The 13,527-nt window shown below is 37.2% G+C and overlaps 1 protein-coding gene across 9 annotated transcripts in view; it reads right to left on the bottom strand.

The window, feature by feature from the left end:
• Window positions 1–13,527, bottom strand: part of Tenm3 (teneurin transmembrane protein 3) — a 608,309-nt gene that overhangs the window by 107,865 nt on the left and 486,917 nt on the right. For all 9 annotated transcript variants that reach the window (XM_070016445.1, XM_070016443.1, XM_070016442.1 and 6 more), the window contains 5 exons: window positions 12,026–12,240; window positions 5,349–5,559; window positions 4,803–4,904; window positions 4,416–4,610; window positions 3,107–3,307 (listed from right to left, as the gene is read on the bottom strand). In XM_070016445.1, coding sequence (XP_069872546.1) covers window positions 3,107–3,307; window positions 4,416–4,610; window positions 4,803–4,904; window positions 5,349–5,559; window positions 12,026–12,240 — 924 coding nt within the window. The remainder of the gene's footprint in view (window positions 1–3,106; window positions 3,308–4,415; window positions 4,611–4,802; window positions 4,905–5,348; window positions 5,560–12,025; window positions 12,241–13,527) is intronic.

Consider the following 13,527-nt stretch of genomic DNA (forward strand, 5'->3'; position numbering starts at 1 on the left):
TTTATTATACAAGTAATTATTTCTATTTAATATAATTGGTGGAATAAATGTTTTAGTGTACTAGCTAGAAATGCCTATTTTGATTCTTATGAAATGTATTTTTCTTTTTTTTTTGGTTCTGGTCGTGGGCCTGAACTCTGGGCCTGGGCGCTGTCCCTCAGCTCTTCAGCTCAAGGCTAGTGCTCTACCACTTGAGCCACAGCGCCACTTCTGGCTTTTTTTTTTCTTGCTATGTGGTGCTGAGGAATCGAACCCAGGGCCTCACGCATGCAAGGCAAGTGCTCTACCACTGAGCCACCTTCCCAGCCCCATGAAATGTATTTTTAAGAAAAGAGAAAAAAATCAAGTCGATATCTTACTTAAAACTTTATAATTTAGGCCGGGGTGGGGGGTGTGGTTGAGGTGGGAGGGACAGGATGCTAGGGGAAAAGCAAAGGAGGAGGCAACAATGCTTGATAAGAAATGTACTCATTACCTTGCTCATGTAACTGTAACCCCTCTGTATGGTATTTTCACAATAAAAAACTCATTTATTAAAAAAAAGAATGCCACTGCCTGGTGCCAGTAGTTCATATCTGTAAGTCCTAAGATCTGATGATCAGGATTCAAAGCCAGCTCAGGCAGGAAAGACTGTGAGACTCTTATCTTCAATTAACCAGAAAAAAGCTAGAAGTGGAGATCAAGTGGTAACAGCACTAGCCTTGAGTAAAAAAGCTCAGGGACAAGGCCTAGGCCCTGAGTTCAAACCCTAGGGCAGGCTCCCCCCCCCCCCCACAGACACACACAGACGCACACACATACAAACACACTCATATACACACTCAGTAAATGCTGGTTGATGGAGATTTCTCGAAACTCTTTATTGGAACAGGAAGGCCCTTCTAAAATTCCCAGACCTGTCTGATGTTTTATTCTTATTTATCCTACATCTGTTATATATAGATAGGTACTAGTCCTGGGACTTGACCTCAGGGCTTGGGCATTGTCCTGAACTTTTTTTTTTTTTGTTCAGGCTTGTGTCTACCACTTGAGCCACAGTTCCACATCTGGTTTTTGGGGGAAGTTAATTGGAGATAAGGGTCTCATGGGCTTTCCTGTCCGGGCTGGCTTAGAACTATGTTCCTATATCAGAGTCTCCTGAGTAGCTAGGGTTACAGTGTGAACGACTGGCACCCCGCTCTAAATCATCTTTTCAACTAACTCCCTAAAATAAGGCCCAAGTTAATTTTTACTTCAAAACATTATTCCTTTTACACTATCTCCTGTACATATTAATATTTCTCCCATCTATATCTTTGTTAATAGTAGTGTCAGTAGTGGTGGTAGTGAAAGCTCCATTCAGAATTTATTATTCAAATTATATATAGTTTGTTATGTATTCATGGCATATATTAAATGTTTATATATTGTACTAAATATTTTTGTTTGTCCTTTGAGACAGTCTTATTATATTTAAGAACTCACAATCCTCCTTCATCAGCATCCTGAGTGCTAGAATTATAGGTATGTGCTACCATATCTAGGTTGCACTAAGTATTTTACATGCATTAATCCCAGTAATTTCCATAACATCTCTGTGGAGAATGCTGCATGACTTTACAGTTAAGTCCACCGAGTCATAGAGTAATTTTCCAAAGGCTATATAACCATGAAGTGAAACTGTTTATAAACCTAGGCACACCACAGTCTATCTCTCAAGTACCTTCTTTTTTTTTGTTGCTGCTGGTTATTGGGCTTGAACTCTGGGCTTGGACACTGACCCTCAGATCTTCAGCTCAAGGCCAGCACTCTAACACTGGACCACAGCGCCACTTTTGGTTTTCTGGTGGCTTATTGGAGATTAAGAGTCTCACAGACGTTACTGCCTGGGCTGGTTTTGACTGAGATCCTCAGAGTTCAGCCTCCAGAGTAGCTAGGATTACAGGCATGAGCCACAATAGTGCTTCACAGTAAGAAATATCCTCCAACCTTACTCCAGAGTGTCATACTTAAATGAAGGCAAGAAATGTTAATAAAAATCTCCTTGAAAATGTTCTTACTCATCAAGGTAGGACCACTCTTTGGAACTGAGCATGTTAATCTGTGAAACAGGTGACATAATATGAAAGTGGAATGTACTAGATTGTAATTATTTCATGTATGTTCACCTTATCTCTCTAATTAAACTGCAATCGCCTAGGCTAGCATGGCATCTTTTCAAACTGTGTGACTAATGAGCAGGAATATCATGAAATTAGTCCGTGAGCTGCAGCTAGCAACAAAACAAAACAAAACACAAACAAAAACCAGTGGTTCACACCTGTAACTCTAGCTACTCAGGAGTATCCCCCCTCCCCACCCCTCTACCTGGCCAGGTTTCTACTCCGAAAAAATATGTGTGTAAAATTTTCATGTCAGTTATGTGTATGTGTATACATATGGTAGATTACAGTGTAACAATGTATTTATGACTGTGGGTCAGGCTTAAAAAAATCTTAAGGCACTGTTTTAGAGGGCAGGCAAAATTTTTTTATTTATATACTGCCTATCACATTTTGATGTACATAGTAAATGCTCAGTAACCACCTGGATGACTGAATAAAAATTACTGTCATTTCTATTATGGTCATTTTGTTACAATAAAAATTCAATGTTGAATCATTATTCATTATATATATGCATGTATACATATATGCATATATTTGGTTTTTATCCATTATATATATGCATGTATACATATATACATATATTCGGTTTTTATCATATTTAGTCTGAAATCAAATAACTACAAAATGAGGCTTCTTTGTTCATAGAGATTGGTTAAATCTCCATGCTGGTACACAGGCCCAGAGGGAGTCTGGTTTCAATTAGTAGTTCTACAAAGTGAGACTAGGAAGCCAGGTGAAGGATTATTCTTACTAACAATACTGGAGAGATTTTTATTAACAAATCAGTTAAGTCTGTTTCCTTTCTTTTCAAAGAGTATATTTCATTACTTTTACTATTTAAACCTGTCAATATGAATGATCACTTTGCTGATTTTGATCAAGTTTAATACATGTGTTTTAAAATATCCTAATCTTTAAGCTAGGGTAAGCATTTGGTTTATTGCTCTTACTACCCTCACCGTTTGAGCAGTCTGGGCCAGTCCAGTTAGGGTCACAAGTACAGGAGCCACTTTCTTGAAGATATGTCCCATGACCAGAGCACTGGTCTGGACACATGGTCTTCAGGATTTCACAATTGCTACCGCCCCATCCTGGGTTACAGTGACATTCCCCATGTATACAAACTCCATGATTCGAACACCCAGGGTCTAGACAGTCAGCTATGTCAAGAAAAAAAAAAAGAACAGTTTTATTAAATCTGGAAGATATCATAGTACAAGCAGAAATTAAAAAAAGATCCGAATCTAATTCCTATGAATATTTTAGAGAATCAAATATCTAGCTACCATTTTCAGGAAGCTGCTTCTGAACATGCAAACAGTTGTAATACAATAAAATACCCAGAACCAGTCCAATGCCATTTAGGTAACTGAGACTCTTGCAAGGATTTGTGATTTTTCATGAATTATACAAATATGCTCTTGAGGTTTCAGATGACTGCTCTCTAGTCTTCCTAATCAGAGTAATAAGTATTGCCTTTTCTATAACAAAATTTGTATCAGCTGACCCAATCCATGACCACGAAACACTGACAGCTATATGGTAGCCTCAAATTGTTTGAGAAATAAATGAGTTGCATACTCTCTATCCTTCTTAATTCACTTTAATGTGCTTTAGATGATGAGATTTAATTTAGCAATTTGACTCAATAAAACTTTACACTTGTAGGGTCAATGGCCTGAAAATTTAATTCCAGAGACTTAATTGCATTACTTTGTGAGTGCAGATCAATAAAATCAATTTGATTGAAGAATGGAATGGAAATAGTGCTTAAAAAAAACAATTTAACTGTGCTTTACACTATAGTATCTTGACTCTCATCATTACATGTAGTCACGGAATAAATCCATGATTCTGTTACTTTTTTCATTAGTGCATTACGCTCACTTATTCTTGAGAGGTGCCAAAATGCTAGATTTAGAAGCTGGCATTAGTGTGAAAAACTCTAAGAGGAAACAAATAAACAAACAAAAACCAAAACAGGAGTCCACTGTTGTTTTAAAGCACCCATGTTTGCTTTTTATTTTTTCAGAGTAAAGAGAATTATGCGCGCTACTGGGAAAAAGAGCAAAAGCAAGGGCTCTGTGGTGTTTGTTCTTTTTATTAGTCAAGATGGGAATAACCCCCAATTAATAAGAAAATCAAAATGATTCGAATAAAGAGGCATGTAAGAAGAGCAATCCACCTTTTGCTAACCTGCAGATTTCCAGCTATAATCTTTTCTTTAGGAAGAGAACAATGGGGTTCTGTAAATATTGACATGTTTACCTTCTTCACAGTTTTCTCCTTTGTATCCTGAGTTGCAGGCACAAGAGCCCATGATACAAATCCCACGACCCCCACACTGTGGGTCAATGCACTGGGTCGTCGGCACATCACACTCCGTGCCCTTCCAGCCACTGAAACACAGGCAGCGACCCTTGGAATACTGCCCGTTGCCACTACATAGCACGGGACAGGCTGCTGTGAAATAAAACACGACAGGAGAATGAACAGCCACATTTTCCTTCAAGCTTTCAAAAGAAAAGACATAGCCCCAGAACAAGCAATATGCTAGTTTCCCCTTCTTTCTTCCTTGTCTTGCCTGGTTTTCTGAATTAGGTGTTGCTACAGCTCATTTATATCGGCTTAAGCAAAAGCATCTGACTTGCATACCTCTTGAACAATCCGGACCCAGAAATCCTGGAAAACAATGGCAAGTTCCAGAAACACACTCCCCATTTCCATGGCAATTCCGGGGGCATTCCACCACCGACTCTGGAGAAGAGAGAAAGAAGGAACGTTGGTTGTAAAGCTTCCCTTTTGCAAAAGAGACAGGGCCACTTTGATTAGCTTAGCTAGGTACTGAAGGAAGTAAGATAATTTTCCCATAACCCAGAATGTGAGGTATCAATACTAGATAATTTAAATCCCAAAGCAGAGCAGTGCCACTCGGAATCGATTTTAAAGTCTTCTCACGATATGCTCTCTTTTCCTCCAAAGTAACTGCAAATGGATATTTTGTAATTAACACACACACACACACACACACACACACACACACACACACACACACACACACACACATCACATCACATCACATCACATCTTACAGGGGCTTTCCCCAGTCCAGGAATCACTAAAAATTGGTAAAGATTATTTAGTTTCTGTTCAACATGTAGTCAGGAAAAAAAAAAAAGATGCTTCCAAAAGGGTTCTTACCTATTACAATGGTATTAAAAGACACCTGTTCTGGATTTTTCCCATCGTTATAGAAAGCCAGGTGCCAGATTCCAGAATCTAAGTACTGGATAAAGCCCGCCTCGTGAAGACTGACAGATCTCGCCTGGCGCCCGGCTCTTTCAGACTCGACCAGATTCCTCTGCTCTCTCGCAATCAACCTGCTACCATCCAGAAGCTCCACAAAATCGTACTGGGGATGAAGATAAGGAGCATTGTTAGTAGCCAGACATATAACAGCGTGGCTGTTAATACTCTTTTCTTCTTCAAGTGTTTTGTGAGCCAATACAATGTTAGAAAAGAAGTTCCTAAGTGGAAGGTTTCCCATGGTAGAAATCTACACACAGCATTTACAAAGGATGAGGAGAATTAACTGCTGCCACCATTGTTGGGTTTAAACTTCTTAGTATCATTTCTTCCCTGATTGGGTGACAGGAGTTTCAGTTTTATTCGGGTTCTTATGTCTGAGAAAAAGTTTGATAAGCTTAGACAGTTTGGAGTACAAACAAAATGTATCTTAAGTTACATTCCAAACTAGTAAGCTATTTTGTCTATGGTTGTTATATTCCAAACTGGTGAGCTACTTTACTTATTTATGATTTTTTTCCTCTCTCTAATTTAATGCTCAGTTACTAACAACCATCATTACATCTTTACTTTGCACTGAGATTTTTAGTCCTCAAAACAACCCCTTGGGGAAGGAATTAGTAAGTAACCTTTTAAAGATGAAGGAAACAACTCTTAAGGTACTTCATCAGAGTCTGATACGTAGGGCACTGTGAATTCAGGTGCAACTCTCCACAGCTGGGGTCACTGAACTACGACTCTCTTGTTACCCTGATATAAGCATTCTAAGTTCCATGGAGGAGCCAAGAGGTGTTTACTTAGATATGTTCAGATTAAAAGCATGTAACAAGGAGTCTTTACATATATGATCAAAAGTTTATGAAATTCAACACTGGAGAAGTTTGAAAGGATGACAACAGCTCATGAACTTGCTATGAATAAGAAACCAGTCGTTATTAAAACCAAGTTTCATTGTTGTCCAATTCATCCTAAACATTAGTGTTGAGCAGATTTAAACTTTTAAAATTTAAACCATGGAATGTGATTGGCAATAGATAATATAAGACACTGAAAAGACTTCCTAACAATTTCAATAAACATTTCAGATAAAACTTTCTATAAGGGGCGGGGAAGGTGGCTCAGTGGTAGAGCGCTTGCCTTGCATGCCTGAGGCCCTGGGTTCTATTCCTCAGCACCACATAAGCAAAAAGAAAAAAAAAGCCGGAAGTGGCGCTGTGGCTCAAGTGGTAGAGCGCTAATTAAAAAAAAAACAAAACTTTCTATAAATAGTCAGTTGAACCTGTGTAGCCGCTACCCTGTTGAGGGAGATCTCTATTCCCCCCATCTCCCCAGAGCTTGAAAAGTTAAAAATAAAAAAATTGTTATTTACTTCCTATAGACTGTTAAGTAATACTTTCATTTTATTCTTGGAGTAGGTTTATGTTGAGATGCTATCTACTTATCATAATTATATCACTATACACATGAATCATTAATATTTTATTTTCTGTTATTCCTTATGTGAAATTTCATCAGAGGCATATTTGAAAGATTACAGAAATCTCTTAGTTTAGTCAAATTAGAACAAAACCAGTTGTTAGGATTTCTGAGAATTGTAGCTAAATCGACTGGCACTGTACAGATCATAGATGTCTAATGTTACATTTAGAGATAATTATATTTAGAATATCTAATTTAGGCTTTGACTTATTAAGTCTTTATTTAAATATGAAATTATAGTTTGGTCTTTTGGTAGTAAAAAAAACCCCTGCAATATTGCATCATTCAGCTATGAGAAATAAAATGCGAAAAGGGAGTAACTTGATTTATATCCCCAGTTTTTTTTCCATTTATTTCTTACAAGGATGAAAATAATGACAGATGTGGCTAGTTAACTATAAAAATGTCACTGGAATTCCATTCCATAATGATCAGAGTGAAATTAACTCAGCAATTGTGAGAAGTATCTCAGTCTCAACTCATTCATTTACTTACTGGGCAGATTTAAATATTTCAAAGCAACAGGAAAAAGTTCATTTTTATGGCCTAATGCATATGAACACCTTTGTTCACTAATATCAAACATAGTAACTGAAGATGTGATGGAGAAAACTTTGAATTTTAAGTAGTCCTCTAATTTTATCATCTTTATCTTCATTACCTTTATTACAGAAATCACTATTATCACCATATTATGAAATCAGGCTGCAGTTCGGCATGATAGCTGTGCTAGGTTGGAACTGATTGTTTTTGAATATCTACCTAGTTTGGGGGGAAGGATATTTCACATTGGGCTTCAAATACCTAAAAAAAATCTCTACAATGAAATAATTTCTACCCTAAATAAACAAATGATATAGAACGAACATATTAGTAACTTTTGTTCTTAGGATACAAATGATCACATAAAGGCATACTTGGGTTTTGCTTTGAAATAGTTATTTGTAAGATGGAAATTGGATTTCTGGGGGAGAGAAATCATAAGATTTTATGACATTTTTAGGATGAAATTCTTTGGTCTAGCCAGAAATCCAATTTCCATCTATGTTTGATAAATACTTTATATAAATTAGATCTCATCTAATTCATACCTAGCTCAGCTAATTTCATATAAATTAGAGCTCATCTTACCATTAAAGTTCTTTTTAATGGTATTTTTAAAAATAATGAAACATTGCCAAAAACAAATGTTTAAAAATTTTGTTTTTAGACTATCGTGTATTAACAAACTACTTTGTGAAATTACTAGAAGAAAAATTTTCCTGGTTTTTGCATCTATGATCCATTACATAATAGAACATTCAAAAATTTTTTTTCTCAGTATTTGGTAGTTCAGTTCTTTTTTTTTTTTGGTCTGGTCGTGGGGCCTGAACTCTGGGCCGGGGCGCTGACTTTTTAAAATGGTGTCATAGTCCTGCTAGAAATTATTTAAATGTAAATAAGGAAGAAAATTGGATGATCATTTGATCCAGTGTTCTCATTTTACCAATAGGCACTGAGACTCAGAGATCACAATTTAGAAAGTTTTAGGAGTGTGCTTAGAACAGGCTTCTGCCTCCTAGTCTGAACAACCTTTAAGCAACTGCACTGCCATGCCCAAACATACTAACTGCAGAATGCTGAATTGCTTGCTTAGGTTTCCAACTGTCCAGGAGAATGAATCTAGCAGGGAGAAGGAAGTCAATGGCTCCTTGCCAACAATCAAACGAACAGTTTTATGAAGGGTCACAAAGACTTTTCAAAACTCAAGTGACTTCTGAATGGCTGGCCAGTTTTAATTATTTCAGGTTGATTTATTTAACATTCCCCAGAAACGGAGAAATGTTCAATTTGGGCTGCTTTATGGCATATTTCATGTTTAAACACTGAACTCAGAAACAGTTGTTTGCTCTGCTGATCTTGAATAAACCAGGGGAAGAAACTCTAATAACAGAAGCCTAAGAAACATGTACATTCTACTTAAACATATATGTTGGGGGTAGACAAGAAAAGTGGATATAATGCTCAGTAGTGTTTTAGGCAGGGGAGAAGATGGAAAACCTGCAACTGCATCTTTTATTTCCCAAATCTTAAATGTCATATATAGCTTGAAAAAAAATTCAACCATACATTTTAAACCCTTTCAACTGCACAATAGAGAGTTTTCATCTGAAATTATTTTCTAGAATTTGTAAGTTATGCACACACACACACACACACACACACACACACACACACTATGATGCTAGACTCAGAAGTCTATACCTTGAATTAGAGAAAAATAATTTAATTTTATATGTAGTTCCATTTGAGAAATAATTTTCCATCTTTCCATATTGGACATTTTCCATATTGGACTATTGCCCAAAGTGTAATCTATCAGCTATAAGTGAAGCTCTAGAAACCCCCTTCCATTGGGGAGAATCTTATTTTTAAATCCTAGCCAGCACCACTTACAACATGAACAAGATTCAAACTGGAGTCAAATCTAGAATATAAAATTGGATGCAAGTACATCGTAAGTACCAAAGGCATTTACCTTGTTAACACAGAGAGGATAAATGAATACATTACAGCATCATAAGCAAAAATTTAATAGCTATAAAATAGAGGTATTGGAACTCAATCTACAATGACATTAGATAAAGCCTGTTGAAGTTTGCTTACTCATCTTTCTTTCAAAATGTTCATCTTTTCTGGTCAACTTTTCTTAATAATTTATGTTCCTAGATAATAAAACCATACTTTCTCATGAAGTTAAATAATATAAAATTTGTGCCGCGACTTTCTAGACTTTATTTATTTATTGATTTTTGGAGCAGATCCCTGAACTTGGGGCCTGGGGCGCTGGCCCTGAGCCTTTTTGTTCAAGGCTAGTGCTTTGCCACTGGAAAAGAGTCCCATTTCTAGCCTTTCCCTCCCCTCTTTTTTGGAGATTAGAGTCTCATAGGCTTTCCTCCTGGGCTGGCTTAGAACCACGATCCTCAGATCTTAGCCTCCTGAGTAGCTAGGATTATAGGCATGAGCCACTGATGCCCAGAGTAGATTTTATTGAAAAAAATTAAAAACATTATGAATTACATGGGTAAATAAACTGGTTGTGAAATACAACCATAAACTCATCTGTCAATTTAAATTAGTTAATTTTTTGTACTTTTGAAATTCCTCTAATTACTAATATAATACCTAATCCTGGAAAAAGTCTAAATTCTGGGTTTATGGTAATTTATTTATTTATTTATTTTTGACCTTTATCCTTCTTTTTTATTGTTTTTACATTTTTTTGTTGCTTATTGACTGTGATTTTTTTATTATTGTGAAAATACCATACAGAGGGGTTACAATTACATGGACAATACATTTCTTATCAAGCATTGTTGCCTCCTCCTTTGTTTCCCATAACATGCCTTCCCTTCTCCATCCTCCCACCCTCCAAACCCCTCACACCCCCACCTGACGACCCCCCAATCCGCTATGTACCTCCCCCATGGTATAAGTCCTGCTCTCACTGTATTTGATGTTGATATAATTTGTGGAGGGTAAGGAAAAAAACAAATTGTTTAAATAGGGTTATAGGTGGCCCCATTACAACATGAGATGTACAAGACGTTATGTCGAAAAACGAACTTTATCCTTAACCTGCTTTATTTCACTCAGCATGACAGTCTCCACTTCTATCCATTTCCCTGAAAATGAAAACATTACGCTCATCTTAATGCAAGTTGTGAAGTAGAAGAGAAAGGCCTGGCTGGGCATACACAATGGGAATCTGGTATGATGCAGTTAACATTTAATGCCATGTGGCCAAAAAGATTACTGGTGTGAGTGCAGATGGAGGGAAGTGCGAAGCCAAGGGAGCCTTCAGCATGTCCAAATGTGCAAGATCCTTCTATCAGCGCCGTCAGGAGTCACACCTTGCCCATAAAAACAAACACATTTTGAATGTGAAAGGCTGGAACAAAACCTACCAAGCAAACGGCCCCCATAACAGGCAGGAGTTGCTATCCTAATATCAGATAATATGGTAAGTAATTTAAATAATTTCTTTTAGACATTGTGGAGCTTTTTGTTTTGGTTCTGGGTGTTTGGGGATTAAATCTAGGGCCTGTGTATCCTTAGTCCCTATAGAATCTATCTTAAATCATCATTTCCAATTTATACATTATGATCCAGTATAGACTATATTACTTCTTCATAAGCATCATCAAAAGGTTGAATTTTTTATGTGTTTCTCCTGCTGTGGAAAGTACTGAGGGTATTTTCATGCAAGAAGTTGACCATAAGGTCCTTTGAATCTACTGTGTTCAAGGCCACAAGAATATAATCATAGTTGGTTTTCTCTGCAAGTTTCTTTGCCTATATATCTCAGTGTTCATTGTTATAGAATAGGAACAGTAGCTTGAATTGACAAAGTGCATAAGCATCATTTTATTTTTTTATGTTCTCATAGTTTGTTCACTGAGTAAATCTGGCAGAAATATAAAAATGTATTTAGCAGAATATGTACGAATTTAAGTATGCACTTGATGATATAAATACATAAGATTATCTGAATTTATCATAGAATCTAGAAATGCCCATGGTATTTTAATGAGTATCCAGATGATGTTCATTAAGCTGCTCACAAATTTTTAACATTAATTTTTTTTCTGATCCTGGGGCTTGAATTCTGGGCCTGTGTGCTGTCCCTGAGCTTCTTTGGTTCAATGCTAGTGTTCTATGACTTTGAGCCACAGTGCCACTTCTGACTTTTTTGAATAGTTTATTAGACATAAGAGTCTCACAGACTTTCTTGCTCTGGCTAGGTTTGAACCACAATCCTCAGATCTCTAGCTAAAATTACAGGCATGAGCACTGGTGCCTTGCTAATTTTTTTTTTTTTTTTACCATTTTTAATCTATCAATAATAACCGAAGCAAGTCCAAAATAAAATATACATCATGGGTTCGAAGGTCTCCAAACACATGTAAGGTACATTCATACTTTTCTTATGTTAAAGAAGATCTACTCAAATATGGCTGCTTAGTCAAACAGCAGAATATAAGAAACAGAAAGATAGACATAAATATGCAAACATACAGTTTCATTTTGCTGACAACAAAGCCTATTCTTACCTGAGTATGGGAAGGTGGTAAGCCTTTTCGGCCATAGACGCCAATCAATGCATCCTTCTGAAGAGAGATATTGAACTTAAGAAACTGTGGCTGATCAATAAAGAGCTGTGATCTCCAGAAGATTCCAGGAGGCACCTCTTGAACTGCTCTTCGGCCAATATCAAGTTCTCCGGAATCTATGGTGTTATTTTCTTGTGTAAACCCACCTAATTTTCCTGAATGTAAGAGACCCACCGATGGAGAAGAAAATTGAAATTAGGTTTCTTATTGAAAGGGTTCTTTTCAAGGAGTTATCTTTGCTAAATGCTCTGGCATCTCCTTTTGTAAATGTGATAAATGTTCATTTTAAAACCTTTTTTTTTGGTAGGGAGGGGAGCTTAGATATTGTTTTACTAATTTTGACTTAACATCCTTGAAGATATTTGTCAAAATTCTCTATCTGCTCTCAAGGTATGCCTATTACTGAAGCTATTTTCACACCCACTCTTTTCTTGATCATTTGAAATGTAATTATCTTACAAATTATGTCTTGTTATTTCGTGGTGGAGATTAAGTCTGGTACTTATCAGTTGTTATAACTATACTGTAACATTGAAAAGTATAAATTAACACTGAACAGAGAGTAGAGATTTCCAAACCAATCTTTAAACAGAAACAACAAAACCAATTCCTGGGCCTGATTCCTGCAGTCTTCTCTAAGCTGTATACTAGGAAATCTGAAAGGAAAAAAAAAAGGTGAGGGAAGTAGAAAAGGCCAATGGGGTCACTGTCAGGCATAGGAAAGAGGGGCAAGTTGAAATTCTCAAAGTTTTAATGGAGGCTGCTACAGTCTTTCCTTTTTGTCCCCACACCCAGCCAATGCTGGCATCAGACCTGAAGCCTCACACATGCTAGGAAAGCAGGTTGGCACTTGTGTCATTTACTCAGATCTTTTACCTCTTACAGACTAACTCTTCCTGCACAGCCTGGTTCTAGAAAACAGATCCCAGAGTTCTCTTTTTGGTATGATGTTCCTCTTTATGTCTTGGCCAAGGTCCTTTCTCGGTTACTTTATGGGGATTTGGGACAGCAGGAGTTTCCATAAGAAGAGAGGTATCGGGCTGGGAAGGTGGCTCAGTGGTAGAGCGCTTGCCTTGCATGCTCGAGGCCCTGGGTTCGATTCCTCAGCACCACATAAGCAAAAAGAAAAAAGCCGGAAGTGGCGCTGTAGCTCAAGTGGTAGAGCACTAGCCTTGAGCTGAAGAGCTGAGGGACAGCGCCCAGGCCCAGAGTTCAGGCCCCACGACCGGACCCAAAAAAAAAAAAAAAAAAAAAAAAAAAAAAAAAAAAAAAAGAAAGAAGAGAGGTATCTCTATTGGTTGGTGGGCCAAAAGGGGCCAGGAATGCTGATAGACTGACTCTGGGCAACGTATTCTCTATCAAATTCAACTTTCCAAAGTGATATAGAGTGGAGTTAACATTTTAATCTTTTTCCATTGTGGGGGTGGTCGTGGTTGTTAAAC

The sequence above is a fragment of the Dipodomys merriami genome, unplaced genomic scaffold (assembly GCF_024711535.1).
Source record: "Dipodomys merriami isolate MVZ:Mamm:240054 unplaced genomic scaffold, mDipMer1.0.p SCAF_12, whole genome shotgun sequence".
Lineage (NCBI taxonomy): Eukaryota > Metazoa > Chordata > Mammalia > Rodentia > Heteromyidae > Dipodomys > Dipodomys merriami.